The sequence below is a fragment of the Armigeres subalbatus genome, chromosome 2, assembly GCF_024139115.2.
Source record: "Armigeres subalbatus isolate Guangzhou_Male chromosome 2, GZ_Asu_2, whole genome shotgun sequence".
In the NCBI taxonomy this organism is placed as follows: Eukaryota; Metazoa; Arthropoda; class Insecta; order Diptera; family Culicidae; genus Armigeres; species Armigeres subalbatus.
In genome coordinates, this window is record NC_085140.1 from 463,825,227 (window position 1) to 463,840,321 (window position 15,095).

The 15,095-nt window shown below is 44.0% G+C and overlaps 1 protein-coding gene across 3 annotated transcripts; it reads left to right on the plus strand.

Annotated features, from left to right (window-relative positions):
• Positions 1 to 6,820: 6,820 nt before the first annotated feature.
• LOC134213896 (protein FAM151B) lies at positions 6,821 to 8,712 on the plus strand. 3 transcript variants are annotated; one of them, XM_062693362.1, is made up of 3 exons: positions 6,821 to 7,126; positions 7,648 to 7,764; positions 7,876 to 8,712. In XM_062693362.1, the coding sequence occupies exons 2-3, from the start codon at positions 7,665 to 7,667 to the stop codon at positions 8,610 to 8,612; spliced, it is 837 nt and encodes a 278-aa protein (XP_062549346.1). In that variant the 5' UTR covers positions 6,821 to 7,126; positions 7,648 to 7,664; the 3' UTR covers positions 8,613 to 8,712. The 3 variants fall into 3 exon arrangements, with proteins under 3 accessions (XP_062549346.1, XP_062549347.1, XP_062549345.1); XM_062693363.1 differs by lacking the exon at positions 6,821 to 7,126 and adding an exon at positions 7,127 to 7,208; XM_062693361.1 differs by lacking the exon at positions 6,821 to 7,126 and adding an exon at positions 7,165 to 7,299.
• Positions 8,713 to 15,095: the final 6,383 nt, after the last annotated feature.

The window sequence follows — 15,095 nt, forward strand, 5'->3', positions numbered from 1 at the left end:
TGCAGGCGTAGTTGACGTGGCTACCAAAGGTGAGCTTATCGTAGATCATTACCCCCAAGAGTTTGGTGGAGCGTTCAGAGGTGACCGTGAAGTTGCCTGCCCTTATCACCGCTTGTTGCTCCGACTTTCGGTTGTTAACAACAACCACCTCAGTCTTGTGGTGAGCCAGTTCTAACTTCCTGGAACACATCCACTCCTCCACAATTGCGATCGAGTGGGCTCCACCTCTTTCATCGATTCGCCGTAGACCTCCAGCGTAATATCATCAGCATAGCCGACGATTACCACGCCCACCGGCTTCAACACCTCAAGACACCGTTGTACATGACGTTCCATAACACCGGACCCAGTATGGATCCTTGCGGGACCCCTGAGGTTATGTCAACGCACTTCCGCCCCGCCTCCGTGTCGTATACCAGTACTCGATTCTGGAAGTAGCTTCCGAGAATCTTGTATAGGTACTCAGAAATTCCAAGACGCACTAGCGCATCTGCAATAGCTGCCCAGCCCAACTGACACTATTGAATGCATTCCTCACGTCGAGAGTCACTACTGCACAGTAGCGAACTCCCCTCCTCTTACGCTGGATAGCTATCTCCGCGGATTTGGTAACCGACAAGATAGCGTCTACGGTCGACTTACCCTTTCGGAAGCCAAATTGGTTACTCGATAGACCATCCGCACTCTCCGTGCGTATCAACAACCTGTTGAGGATGATCTTCTCGAGCACCTTCCCCGCCGTATCAAGCAGGCATATTGGTCTATATGCCGACGGATCCCCCGGTGGTTTTCCCGCCTTTGGCAATAGGACCAAGCTCTGCCTTTTCCATGCTTCAGGGAAGACTCCCTCGTCCAGGCATCTCTGCATGACAGATCTGAACATCTCGGGAGCCTCAGCAATGGCCGCTTTGATGGCCAGGTTCGAAATACCATCCGGTCCTGGCGCCTTACCTACACTAAGGGACTGTGCAATCCCCGCAAGTTCCGCCACAGTTACTCTTCCCTCGTCGGCCACCCTAGCCCCTGGCAGCTCCACAAAGGGAGGCCAGGGCCCCGCGATGATCCTCTCCAGCATCTCTGGAGACCGCTCTGTAGGGGCCATCGCCCCACGTGTCTTGGCCATTACAACCCCATAGGCATCACCCCATGGATTCGCGTTGGCACTTTGACACAGGCCCTCGAATCAGGCTTTTTTGCTTGATCTAATCTCAGTCTTCAGAGCGGCTATAGCAGCCACGAACGCCACCCGTCGTTCAACACGCTCCTCTTCTGTGCGTGCTCGCTGCATCCGCCTCCTTGCCCGTAGGCAGGCGCGGCGCAGGTTCGCAGTCGCTTGAGTCCACCAGTAAGCCGCTGGCCTTCCATTCCTAGGGTGCGTGGACTTTCCTAGGCATGGTGGAATCGCATGCACGCGAGAGTACTGTTACCAGCTGCTCGCCGCTCAGACCGAGAGTATTGTGCTCGCGGCGGAGCACTTCCTTAAACACCTCGTCGTCAAAGTATTATGTCTTCCACATACGAGGGCTAGGCCTCGCCCCTGAATGCTGGTCGTATTGTCGATTGTCGAACCGCCAGGTGGTTGCTGTGAGTGTAGCCATCATCTACCCTCCAGTTCGAACTACTCGTTTGGACAGGGCTAAAGAACGTAACGTCGATAATCGACTCGGCCCCGTTCCAGCTGTAGGTACTTTTGGTACCGACTTTAGCCAAGTCCACATCCAACATGGCCAGTGATTCCAGCAGGATCTGCCTCCGTTGATTCGTGGATCGGCTTCCCCATTCCACGGCCCAAGCGTTGAAGTCCCCCGCTATCACCACCGGCCTACGCCCCGTCAAGTTAGCCGTCAAACAATCTAGCATTCGACCGAACTGCTCGATCGACCATCGAGGAGGCGCATAGCAGCTGCAGAAGAAGACCCCGTTGATTTTGGCAATGATGAAGACCCTCGTGTGTCGAAGACACCAACTCTTGAACTGGGTATTTCCCCGTTGTCCATATCGCCTCCATTTTAGACCCATCGGTGACCCAATTACCGTTCCTGGCGGGTACCCGGTAAGGATCTGCTATGATGGCGATATCCGTCCCCATTCAGCAACTGTCTGACACAGCTGCCGACTATTGCCTCTGGCCTGTTCTGGCGGAGACCTGAACAACCCACCTCTTGCGAAGGGGTTGTCGCCTGCACCACTACCACTAGTTGAAGAATTGCCTTGGTTTTCCATTTTGGTCCCACGAGTTGCTCGGGAAAAGAAGTCCACCACGCCAGAGCCCAGCATGACGCGGTAAGGGACAATTACTGTGGAGGATGCGCAGGTATCCCACAGGCTCCGTTAAAGGCCTAGCTCATTATTTCACCCCCCTGGCCATGCATCCCCTCGGCACGGGTCGCTTAACGCCTTGGGATTAGTGGTGAGGGACGATGGTCCCGGTCTAACTCGCAGTGGCCATGGGGAGGGGTCGTCTAGCCCTTGGACAAAGTCCCTGCTGCCCCCCCTGCTGTGTGTGTGTGTATGTTTTTTTTTCCTAAGCAATGGAGGGGGAATCTGCTCAACAAACATCCAGGGTTGACCAGGAAGTGCGGGGTTAGGGATCACCGAGGGAGGCAGAACTACATCCCCGACCCGCTAAACCTTTTCCATTGCCGCCAAGCCCATAGTCCCTTAGGTACAACCAGAAAGTAATGCTTCAAAGTGGGGCCAGTGCGCAACGCACCCTCGAAGTTAGCTGCGTGTCCTTGCAGCATCGAACTTCGTAATCCGCTTTTTTAGAACAACACTATGGTATCGTGCCAGCGCATTGCTGGCTCAGCTGCGTCATCACCCATCCCCCCCCCCGCCGGTGTGTGTGTGTGTGGGTGGGTGTGTGTGGGTGTGTGTGTGTGTGTGTGTGTGTGTGTGTGTGTGTGTGTGTGTGTGTGTGTCTGTGCTCACTCACCCAAAACAACTTATATATAGAAAAATTGGGTAAAAAAAAATGTCACTCATTTCCAGGCACTTATCCTTATCCGATTTACTCACAACAAGTTGCATTCGACGCAGAATACTCTCCCATTGTTTCCTATTGAAAATTTACTAGATCAGACTATGAGCTCAAGAGTAATGGCCAAAATACTATTTTTATAATGCACGAGAAAGGCACCATCACCGCTAGGTGGGTTTCGACGTAGGACTTACGTCTCTCTTTACTATACCGGGTGTCATTTCAAAATATTCAAATCGACCGCGTTACACTGAGTTGAAAGATTTTAAACATTAATACCGTTCGTCTCAGTGGACGAATTTCTGCGGTAAGCCGCTCAATCGACAGATTTCAAGTATGCCTTCCATGTCCATGCTTGATAAGACCCGAAAAACTTGTTTCAATAGACATGAAACTGTTTTCAATGAAAAACATTGAAATCAAGGGAACCTATAAATGTGGGTACCGCATAATTCTTGCATCATTCCATTACCACGTTCTCATTGGTGCAGACACCAGCGAATGAGCAGCCGCTGGGTCTGCCGAGAAGCTCATAAAATAGCGCAACGCGATTTTTTCCTTTCATTCTGACCGGGACAAGCGAAGCAACCGCATCATCGATTGAACAGCATTCACACATTTTAGCAGGGAATGAAGTCTGCACCGACCGCTTTCTCGGCTCGACACCATCGAAGCGACCATCATCAGCCGAAACATAGCCAGTACATCAGCAGTCCACCCTACAGACCCGACAAAGCAGCAATGCTGAGCAGATACCGGGAGCAGCAGCAGAGTCGAGCCGAGATGCATGCATGATGCAGCATGTATGTCCAAAAAACAAACGGTTCTTCAGAGAGCCAATAATAGAGATCAATATCAATGCTTTCAATACCCTTCGGGATAGAAATTGTACTTGGGTGCCAAATCCAATATTCTAGAGATAAAATTTTATGCGTGATTTCCATAAATAGCGTCAAAACTAACAGTGGATAATTTTTCTGATTTAACCGCGAAGTGAACGAAGGACTTCGCTTGACTATGCCTTTAAAGATTCATAAGATGTCCAAATCTCTCACATAATCTAAATTGGATAAAAAAAACACCGATAACAGCTCAAACATTAATAAACTATCAATCGATTTTTCATCAAATGTTGGATTTTTTGGCATTGACAAAAAAATATGTAGATAAACATTGTTTGATACTGACCGCACACAAAGCGAACGTGACTGAATGATCGTCCTAATTCTAAATCTTATCACCCGAAATCCCATGTCCGGGTGTTTCCTTCCTTCTACTACTAACAATGTTGTCTCAGAAAAGAACACGTACTTCCCACCTGAACTGCAATTCTAAGCTCGCTTGCCCGGCTTAGTGGCCTGTATCTAGCGAAAAGTCCCGTTAGGAAATAGACGCCAGCAGCGAGCAACAAGCGTAAAAAAGAAGAAGCCCTTCTCGAACGCGTTGATGATGATGACGCTTTGGCTGACAAAGCAGCGGGATACAAGACACTAGCTGATTGGCCCACCAATTGGGAAGCAGAGAAGATTCAAAATTAAGTAGTATAAAAGAAAAGTGCATTCGCTCAGTCTTTTTTATACCATCACTAGAAATTCGCGGTTATTTGAAAAGATCGTTTTCTTACTTTTTGCACTTAGCCGAAGCAAACAGCCTTTTTCAAGGCTCTAAGAGTTAAAAATAATGTTCTCCTTCAGTTGCTATCGCACGGATTAGAAGGATCTTCAGTGGAAGGGCTGAGATACAGTCTACATCCCCTGCTGAGCCGACTTGTGGTTTATTTCAGGCAGTCCTTCAGTGGGAAGGTTACCACTGTCGAGGCTAATATTTCGTGACCGGACAGAAACTTCCTGAATTTTTTTTTTGATGATTCTTGTTCGAGGTAGATTTGATTTCTGTGTCGGTTTGATGAGAAGATTTTGCCAAGGAATGGTATGCAACGCCGATTATTTATCCAAAATAGTTGATGTGAGAAATTTGGACATATTATGTATCTTAAAGGCATGGTCAAGTCAAGTCCTACGTCCACTTAGCGGTTCACACTTAAATCTAGAAGTTTGGCTCGGTAATATTTTTTACCGATTTAACCCGGTAACAATTAGTTTTAACCGAGGAATCAGTAAATTTCCGTGAATTAACTGATTTCTGTTATAAATTATACCGATGTCTCAGCAATACAAAATCGATTACAGGATATCTGTAAAATAAATAACCGAGCTACCCTGTTCATCAAGTGACTGCTGTAATGGTCAAAACTAAATACTGATTGCTCAGTTAGAATTATTTTCTTTGCTGAGCTTCCGGTTACAATTTTACCGAGTACAGTTTCCGACATACATAGGTGACGCTGGATGCCATATTTGAAAATTTTCTATGGACTGCGGAAAACAGTTACTCCAAGTGAAAATTCACTTCAGAGCAGGTTTATCAACCATTGCCGGGACACAAACATCTACCGAAGCATAGATTTGTCATAAACAACTTCCATGGAGATCATCGGATACATGCTGACAATCAGCAGCTTTTTGAGAAAGACAATCCAGATGGACGGCAGATTGGATGGCAGTGTAATTTCCGATTGAGATTTCGTCTTTGCGGATGTGGACACACGTGCAAACGAAACAAATGTGGCGTTAAAGGATGGAGTAATGGTGGCCGCTGACGAAACTTTCGGAGAAGCTACTGTTCTAGGTAGGTTTAAACAAACCGGCGGCTTTCGAAATACATAAATCCAAAACTTGAATTTTGTTTTTCTTTTAGGAAATTTTCGGAATGTCATCTCCAGCCTGAAATCGGGAATGGTTGTACAGGTGTTTTGATTTAGAACAAAAATTTTACAAAACTTTAATACTTCAGCAATAAACCAAATAAAAACAATCAAAATGTCTGCCTATTTTATTTCGATTATTGATTGCATTTTACTCGGTAATTTTCATTACTGAAGTCCGTATTCTTTTAACAAATACACCAGTACGTTTTTACCGAGTGCTCAGTATTGGTTACAGAACACCTCGGTAAAATTTGACATTTTGTCAGCGAGAAAGCAGAACCGAGAACTCGGTAAATACTCAAACTTTTTACTGAGCTGACTGCCGAGAGCTCAGCTGTTGAGAAATCGGTAATTTGATTACCGAGCCCGTTGAATAAAATTAAGTGTGTTATGTCACAGACATTACCCACTGTTCGTTTTTTTACGTGTTTTGTCGGATAGTGAAAGGTAGAATTAGCGAATATGTAAACGGCCCATACCCAGGGAATCAGTCTAGCTATCGCATGATACGTGTGCGCTTTATTGCTCGCTCCGCCGCAGCACCTACACACGTTACCAATCAGTTGGTAGAGGTTGACTGTGTGTGGCTGACACTGTTTTTAAACGTCTTGTGAAAAGGCCTTTTGAGATTGTTGACAGCTCATTTGACACTACTTGACCCCAGAGACGTTGTTTATAGAGACCCGCAAACAGTGAAGCCGAAAGTACCAAACGAACCGTCAAACGCGGTACCAAACGAGCAAAGTAAACAAACATTACCAATCGGTACTAAATGCAAGATAAGTATTGTAATCAACATTATACAAATTATAAAAAAGTTTGAAAAGTTAAGTAAATGAAGATGTTTTCAAAGTTCTCATAGCATATTTATATAAGGTATTGAATCATATTTATTATTGAATATAAGGCAATGGTGCTAAAGAAGAGAAAATATGTAATTGGAGCAAACGAAATAACTGCTCACACTGAGAGTCACTTCAAGTTCTCACAAATTTTTACGTTGCCGATCGCACAGAATTTTTTTGTCTGCTGGCCGTGAAGCCAGAATTGCTTTTATTCTCTCCGCGTGTCTCTATATAATACCATCGTCTCTGCTTGACCCTAGTGACTCATTTGTGTTCATTGGAAGACAAAAATATTCTCGTGTACGAAATTGTGGTTCAACTAAAAAAACTTGGTCTTTTCTTTTTTTTTGCAGACAAAATTTAATTGTAAAACTAAGCATAAACAAATCATTATCCGGTTAATTTAGCTAGCTCTAAACCAGAAAACAGGGTAGAAGCGACCCAAGCACTAGGTTTTTTCTGATTAGCGTGTAACATATAACTGATGTGCTATTGTTGTCAACATTGACCTTATCTCTTATCATTGCTGTTTGGGTAAGTCATGATTTTATTCATATTTTTACGGATTCACAGCGGAATGATTGATAACGAGGCAATCAAATAAGCTTTCTTAACAGTAAGTATTTCGCAGCACTTATTTTCGTATTGCCTTCGCGTAGCCATGAAGTTGCTTCTGTTGTATACATTATCTATTATTATTGTGATGGGTAAGATATAATTACTAGATAATTCAAACGGTAAATATTCTACAATAGCTAAGGAGCGGTAACGCTACCTTATTAAATAGCGCAACATAAAACTGGTTTATTACGTTTTATGTACAAACTGACAATTTGAAAAAAAAATCATTGATGATCATCCACCATCAACCATTCTTCCGATACAACCATTATAGGACTCGACCTGTGTAGGATATCTACATAGTGTCAGTGTAATGGGCTAATAAGGTACTTCAACAACAAGTTCTATCACCCGATAGTGTATTTTGACAGATTTTTAAATTATACAATATTAGCTTCATCTCCCTCAGATAGATTATTCTGTTATGTTTTCAGGATCATCAACATATCATATGGCTGAATCTAATCCCTTTCTTCGTAATGATAAGTTATCAGATATAACTTGGGCGCATGCTGTTAATAGTCAAGAACATCTGCACGATGTTCTTAATAGTAAGTATAAAGTAAAACGTAGCCTATAATTATAGTTTCCAAAACCAGTACAAAAACATTTTTCTTATCTTTATAAGAATTATTGAAAAATAATTACTAACTTTTGCTTAGGTGACATACATTTCATAGAAGCTGATATTGTACTCGGACAAGTTGATGGAAATGCGGACAATCAAAACAAAATACCTATTATGGCGCATCCTCCGGCAACGACCTCTGACATCTCGTTGGAATCCTTCTTGACACAAATACAGGTTTACAATAATGCTGCTGAAAACCAAAAAGTAAAAGGCTTGAAGCTAGACTTTAAATCAATAAGTGCATTAGAGACATCAATTAGTATAATTAATGATGTATACGATATGAAAACATTTTCAACATGGATCAATGCTGATATTTTACCAGGACCTGTAAATAATACAGAAACAATTCCGGTGGATCCTGAACGTTTTTTTGAAGCAATAAGTCAAATTGGTCCTGCAGTTTTGTCTATAGGATGGACAACGAAATGGGGTGAATCATCTACGGATGGATGTTATACTGAACAACAAGTAAACCAAATGATAAGAGTAATCAAGGAAAATGGTATTGATCAAAATGGAAACTCCATTACTTTCCCAGTTCGAGCAGGCATTGCAGCAAATAGTTTAAAACAATTGATGTATTTGTACAGTTCGTTGAAAGATTCTAACAATGTTACATTCACTATTTGGTCTAGCATAAATGATGCGGTTAACGTTATCAACCTTAGAAAATTTATTTTTGCTGTTGGTCTAGATAAGGTGTATATTGACGTTCCTGAAGATTTGAAAAATCAGCTAAACATAAACGGTATTTCTCTTCCCTGAATTTGGAATTTATTCCATTGACGATGAAAATATGTAACGTCCTAGGAAAATCAAAACCGATAGTATTTTAATTGAAAATATACGTGAGAAAATATTTATAGTTTAAGAAATACCGTTATCAACTATATCACATTTTTCTTCAATTTCTCAACAGTATTATTTAATGACGAAGTGTCGGATCGAGCATACGTTTTGACAGGGCAAATGAAATGAACAACTCAGTTGAATTCAATTGACTTGCCAAAAGTTAAGCATGTTTAACTTTCTTTTCCTTCAAGTGAATTGAATTAAGGTATTTACACGTTCCATTCGAGTTCGATTCAAGCGACTTGCTCAATTCACTTGCCTTATCTAAACGTAGCATAGAATAAAATCAGCAGTGATTCAAATCGTTCGGGGCTGTCAGTTTGAATATGCATCTGAAACATTAATTTTCCCAGCAGCTGCTCTACACTCAGAAATATAAGTAACCCAGGAAAGGTTTCAAATTAAACCTTTTTGTCATTTCTGAGAGTTATACCTGCTTAGTATAAAAATATATACTATGTTCCATTATTATTTAAACTAAACCTTTCTAAAAAAAATTCTCTTGTGAAATCGGTTATTTAATGTTAATATAAATATTTAAGTCTCACGGAGTGAAACTCGTGGACGAAAACGTGAGATACTGAGTTTGGTATAGGTAGATATTCATATGGATGTTCATTGCGATTGTCGTTTTACCTTTCTCGTATACTAAGTATACGTAAAGGCTATATGATCGCTCCAAAAACCAACTTTTTATAGAAGGCCCGGAGACCCATAGTGTTATATATCGATCGACTCGACGACCGATCAGTTAGACGAATTGAGGTGATGTCTGTCTGTGTGTGTGTGTGTGTTTTTTTTTTCTTCCTAAGCAATGGAGGGGGAATCTGCTCAACAGACATCCTGGGTTGTCCAGGAAGTGCGGGGTTAGGGGCCACCACCAACAGCAAACGAGGAAGACAGGACTGCATCCCCGACCCGCTAAACCGTTTCCATTGCCGCCAAGCCCATCGTCCCTTCGGTACAACCAGAAAGTAATGCTTCAAAGGGGGGGGGGGCAGTGCACAACACACCCTCGAGGTTAGCTGCGTGTCCTTGCAGCATCGAACATCGTGACTCGCTTTTTTAGAAGAACACCATGGTATCGTGCCAGAGCATTGCCGGCTTTCCAGGTGACCTTACCACGCCCTATGTCCTCGGAAGGTGGGAAGGGTCGACTTCGCGCCTGCTTCCCTCTGCACGACTGGTATCACGAATGATGATGCCACGTGCACCCCAAATTGACCTCTTTGCGATAGGGCCTATTCGCCAACACACAGAGGGACTTGCCGACGCGGTGCCTACGCCTGTCCCAGGCTTGACGAGGACCCCTTTCCGTCCTTGGGCTCGGACCCCGCCCGGTTGACCAGTTAGCCGTCGAACAATCTAGCATTCGACCGAACTGCTCGATCGACCATCGAGGAGGCGCATAGCAGCTGAAGAAAAAGATCCCCCGTTGATTTTGGCAATGACGAAGCCCTCGCGTGTCGAAGACACCAACTCTTGGACTGGGTATTTCCCCGTTGTCCATATCGCCGCCATTTTAAACCCATTGGTGACCCAATTACCGTTTCTGGCGGGTACCCGGTAAGGATCTGCTATGATGGTGACATCCGTCCCCATTCAGCAACTGTCTGACACAGCAGTTGCTGGGCTGCATCACAGCGGTTCAGGCTTAGCTGCGTTACCTGCACTGTGATTTTGCAGCACGCTTAAACGCCGGGCACTTCGAATCCCCATGGGACACTTGACACTTCTAACTTGACTACCTTGGAGGCGTCCGCTGCAGATGGCCGAACTAGTGCTACCTGTGTTCCTGTCGGACCTTTCCGTAGCCGAACGGCTACGGTGGGCGCCTCCACTTCACACTGTCACCACGGTGCCGTGACGAGCTCTTCGACTTCGGTGTTCTCGTCCAGGTCTTTAATCCTGAGATTCACCTCCGTCGTGAGTGCCCTCACCTTGACCGTCTCGCCGAGGACTTTCTCCGCCAACTTCTTGTAGGCGGCGCCCTTTTGCGAGACGCCCCGCTTCAGCTCGAGAATCATCTCGCCCATCCGGGTACGTCTTATTCGACGTACGTCGGCGCCGAGTTCACCGAGCTTAACGTCACTCCTCATCGCCTTCAAGACGTCCGAGTACTTAGCCTGGTCCGTCTTGATGACTAGGACATCGCCCCTGGAGCGATTGGCGCCTACCCTAGACTTCTTGCTACCCTCATTCACCTGGGCCTTCTTTTCGGCCCTTGACGTCTTCGGTTTCCTTTTATTCTTGACCAGGGTCCAGGAGGCGTCATCCCCCTCTATTTCCCTGGTCTGGGGCGGCTGAGAGCTCTCAGCCTGCCGTAACTCCTTACCATCGTCTTTCCTGGGTGGACGGACATTTACAGGTCCTTCCTCCCCCGGTTTTGGAGGTACCTGGCCGGGGTTCAGCTTCCCAGCCCCACTACCCTTGCTCGGGGTAGTAACCCTCCGTGTTTTGGAGCAGCCCCCAGGGAGCTCATCCCCTGGAGACTGTCTCCCCCGTTTTTGTGTCTGCTCCGTTGGGGCAGTCACCCCCGACGTGCCCGCAAATACTTGAGCCTCAGTCTGGGTAGACTTTGGCAACACCGTCTTCGCTGGCACGCCCTCGGTCGATTCGACCTTGCCCGAGTCTGCGAATCCTTGGGCCACGGATCTCACGGGTTTACACTTGGCCGTCCCGACCGCCCTCTCCAGCTTGGCGTCCAGCATCGACTTTCGAAGTTTCAGCAAGCTCCGCTTGAGTTCCTTACTGATATTATGCTTTGATGACGCAAAGTCGATGATGGCGTCCAGCTGTTCCGTCGCCACCTCGAAGGCCGAAAGCCCATCGCGTTTCCGGTTCATCACCTTCACAAGCCATGGGCCGTCTATAACCTCTACCGGCGAAGCCTGGGAGATGGTTAAGTGACCCACGCTAGCGCTGCGCATTGAGCTGCCGATTATTGCCTCTGGCCTCCTAGGCGGAGACCTGAACAACCCACCTCTTGCGAAGGGGTTGTCGCCTACACTACTACCACTAATTGAGGAATTGACTTGGTTTTCCATTTTGATCTCACGAGTTGCTCGGGAAAAGAGGTCCACCACGCCAGAGCCCAGCATGACGCGGTAAGGGACAATTACTGTGGAGGATGCCCAGGTACCCCACAGGCTCCGTTAAAGGCCTAGCTCATTGTTTCACCCCCCTGGCCATGCATCCCCTCGGCACGGGTCGCTTAACGCCTTGCAGTGGCGCCGGGAGTGGGTGGGACAAGTAGGACATGTCCTACGCATGAATTTTTCTGGGTGGGACAGTCAAAGCATTGTCCTACCCATGATTATGGTAAGAACATATAAAGTCGCTGGCACGAATCTGTGTGTTATCGAAACGTGATTTCAAAGTTGATCAGAGTTTTTAGAATAATCATGCAAACTTAGTATTTTTGCTATGATCTCATCTTTTTTTGATTATTTCTCTGAGGTGGGCACCGTCAAATTTCAGCAAACATGATTTTTGCCGAGATCTCAGTAAAAGTGACATTTTGGTTGCCGAGATACGGTAAATATTTTGCACAAAATCAGTAACAAACGAAATTTCCAGAGGTAGAATTTCAAATGGTGGCGTATGGTGGACTTCTAGTGCGAATGTTTCCAACAACTCTGTCTAACAAATCGTTGTTTGAATTCCACTAAGGCTCGATGCCCACGTAGCGTCACGTAGTTGCAGTAACTTATACTAAATAATAACAAAATATCAATCAATTAACTTTTCTGTACTACAATTCAAACAACGAACTATTAGGCAGAGTTATAGAAAAACCATCGCCCTTGAGTTATTCACAAACTACTAAATAATCGAATTAAGATTATCAAATAATCAAAAATATCCTTGGTCTAAAAGTTTTCCAAAGATAAAAAAGTTTTTGAAATCAGCAAATGCGAATAATTAAAATTTATGAAAGTTATGAGTAAAAGCCCACGGAAAAAAGTTTTCAGCAAACCTCAGACGATTAATTGAAATCTGAGGAACCACAATCTTCCCAAAGCTTGCTTGAGATCTGGCCCGTAAGCTCCCAAAAGAATTATTTCACAATCTTGAAAGTTCGCTTCGACCCGCTAGAACCATAACTACTTCTAAAAACTAATAAAACATCATAGCAGCTCGGAATAATTGATTAAAATCCTGATTATCTGCCGTATTAGCATAAATGTCCTATAATGATATGGTTTTCATATCAGCAAGGAACAATAACTGTTATGCTTTTAGCGGATATGTAGAATGGAAGAGATGCTGCTCTCATACATACATGCTTGTAACATCCAGGAATTTGTGCGAATCGCTCAAAGCTAATAGCAGAACAGTTGCCCAAATCGGCATTTCCTATTTGTCCTACCCACGACTCGAAACGTGGATGCGCCTCTGACGCCTTGGGATTAGGGGTTAGGGACGATGGTCCCGTTGGTCGCACCCACTCACTCTAGCTGATGTCAGAAGAACAACAGTGCCCAGGCTGAACTACCAGCTAAGTACGCAATCCTTAGCTGGCGGTCAATTGTCATCGGAAGACCCGTGGAAGCGTGAGATTGGAACTTGTGAGGACCAGAGCTGTGTAGGTCGCTCCTTCCCAGATGTCAACTCACCATTTCGCAGCCCAAATTTTTCGGGCACTTATCCGCAACCGATTTGTTTGAAGTTGCATTCGATGAAGAATCCTGCCCTATTGTTTCCTATTGAAAATTGGCCAGATCGGATTACGGGCTAGCAAATTATGGCCAAAATACATTTTTTTACAAAAAAAAATCTATACAAATTTGTCTCTCATTTTTCAGGCACTTATCTTTAATCGATTTGCTTGCAACAAGTTGCATTCGATGCACCATCCTGTCCCATTGTTTCCTATTGAAAATTGACCAGATCGGAAATTATGGCCAAAATACATTTTTTTACAAAAAAAATCCATAAAAATTTGTCACGCATTTGTCAGGCACTTATCTTTAACCTATTTGCTTGCAACAAGTTGCATTCGACGCAAAACTGGGTGATGTGAGATCTGTTGTTTACTCCTCTCTCTTCGGGAATGTGAGATCGATTTCAAGGAAGGAAGAAAATAAAAAAATGAAATGAAAAAACATCACCTTCATCCAGTGCTGCCGAATATTTACAGGCCAGCATGGGAGTAAAAGGCAAACCTGAGACGAGACCTGCAAAGAGGAAAAAATGTAACTTCAGCTGCTGCCAGTCAACTGCTGTCACGAACTGTCAGGTGCAACCAGCAGCTTTTTGAGTGAAAGTATTGGTATCCCAAATAAAATATTCCCCATCATTTTTGTTTTACCAAGACTTTTTACTTTAACGAGTATTCCAAACCTTCCGTTTAGCTTGTTAATAATCAGTAATAAACCTGTGTTTTGTTCCCGGTATAAAAATCCTTATGAAAATGAATTAACTATTTCGTGAATTGGATACACTTTTATTGTGCTCAGAAGGGTCCACCTGGGGCTTAGGTGAAACAGTCAAGTAAACAGTTGAAACTCGATGGTCAACTGTGATGAAAAGAAGAACAAGTGTCAAAACAAGAAAAAAGAAGCAGCGTCTTTGCAGGTCTCGTCTCAGAGGCAAACTACTTCGACCTATAGATAGTAGAATCTAGAGGCCTTAATAAGAGAAACGCGGATAGAAAATGTAGCTCTGCCAACACTGCAGCCAATCTTCTTCATCAAAGAACAACACATGAAAAGGAAGAAATGATTTATCCAGGTGAATTTTTACATATCGCTATTTAATGTGTTCATATCACATGATAATAGAATCCAACAAACAAAACAATTGCATTTCATAATCTATCATTGATTTGCATATATTATTGATAACAAATTAAAAATACATTTAAAATTGGTTCATTCGTAAATGGTGTTAAATCGAATTTAGCCGTTTTCAGTATTTGAGCCGATGTTTTGGCTGCTTGACACACGGAAGAAAAAAAGCACCCAAAATTGAGTATTTTTAAACTTACTTTTGAGTTATTTTTTCTCTTCTCTTTCATCCACTCTTTCTTTTGTTGTCAAAAACAAAAGAGCCAAACAAGCCAACGACGCCAGTTCAATACGGGAAGCCAATTTTGAGTTTTATTACCTGAGGTCGAAATTGAGTGAATTAAACTTACATTTGGGTAAATAAATTTTCCGTTGGGAACTTTTTTAACATGGGAATAAAGGCAAACTACTTCGACCCTACTTACTCAATTTTGGCTTCCCGTACGGATGTTCGAGGTTGGGTGAATTAAACTCACTATTGGGTAGTTTATTTCTTCCGTGCAGGTCTCTTGCTCGATTGGCTGCTGTTTTTTGACGGTTCGATTGGCGGCTCATGTCAATCCGCGTTTCTCTTATCAAGGCCTCTAGTAGAATCTATAGATGA

What these genes read in the sequence shown, in the direction of transcription:
- LOC134213896 (XM_062693361.1), top strand. Translation starts at nt 7,254, where the DNA reads ATGAAGTTGCTTCTGTTGTATACATTATCTATTATTATTGTGATGG. An exon ending in ATCTATTATTATTGTGATGG is followed by an intron (nt 7,300 to 7,647) that starts GTAAGATATAAT and finishes TTATGTTTTCAG; the next exon opens with GATCATCAACATATCATATG. An exon ending in TCTGCACGATGTTCTTAATA is followed by an intron (nt 7,765 to 7,875) that starts GTAAGTATAAAG and finishes ACTTTTGCTTAG; the next exon opens with GTGACATACATTTCATAGAA.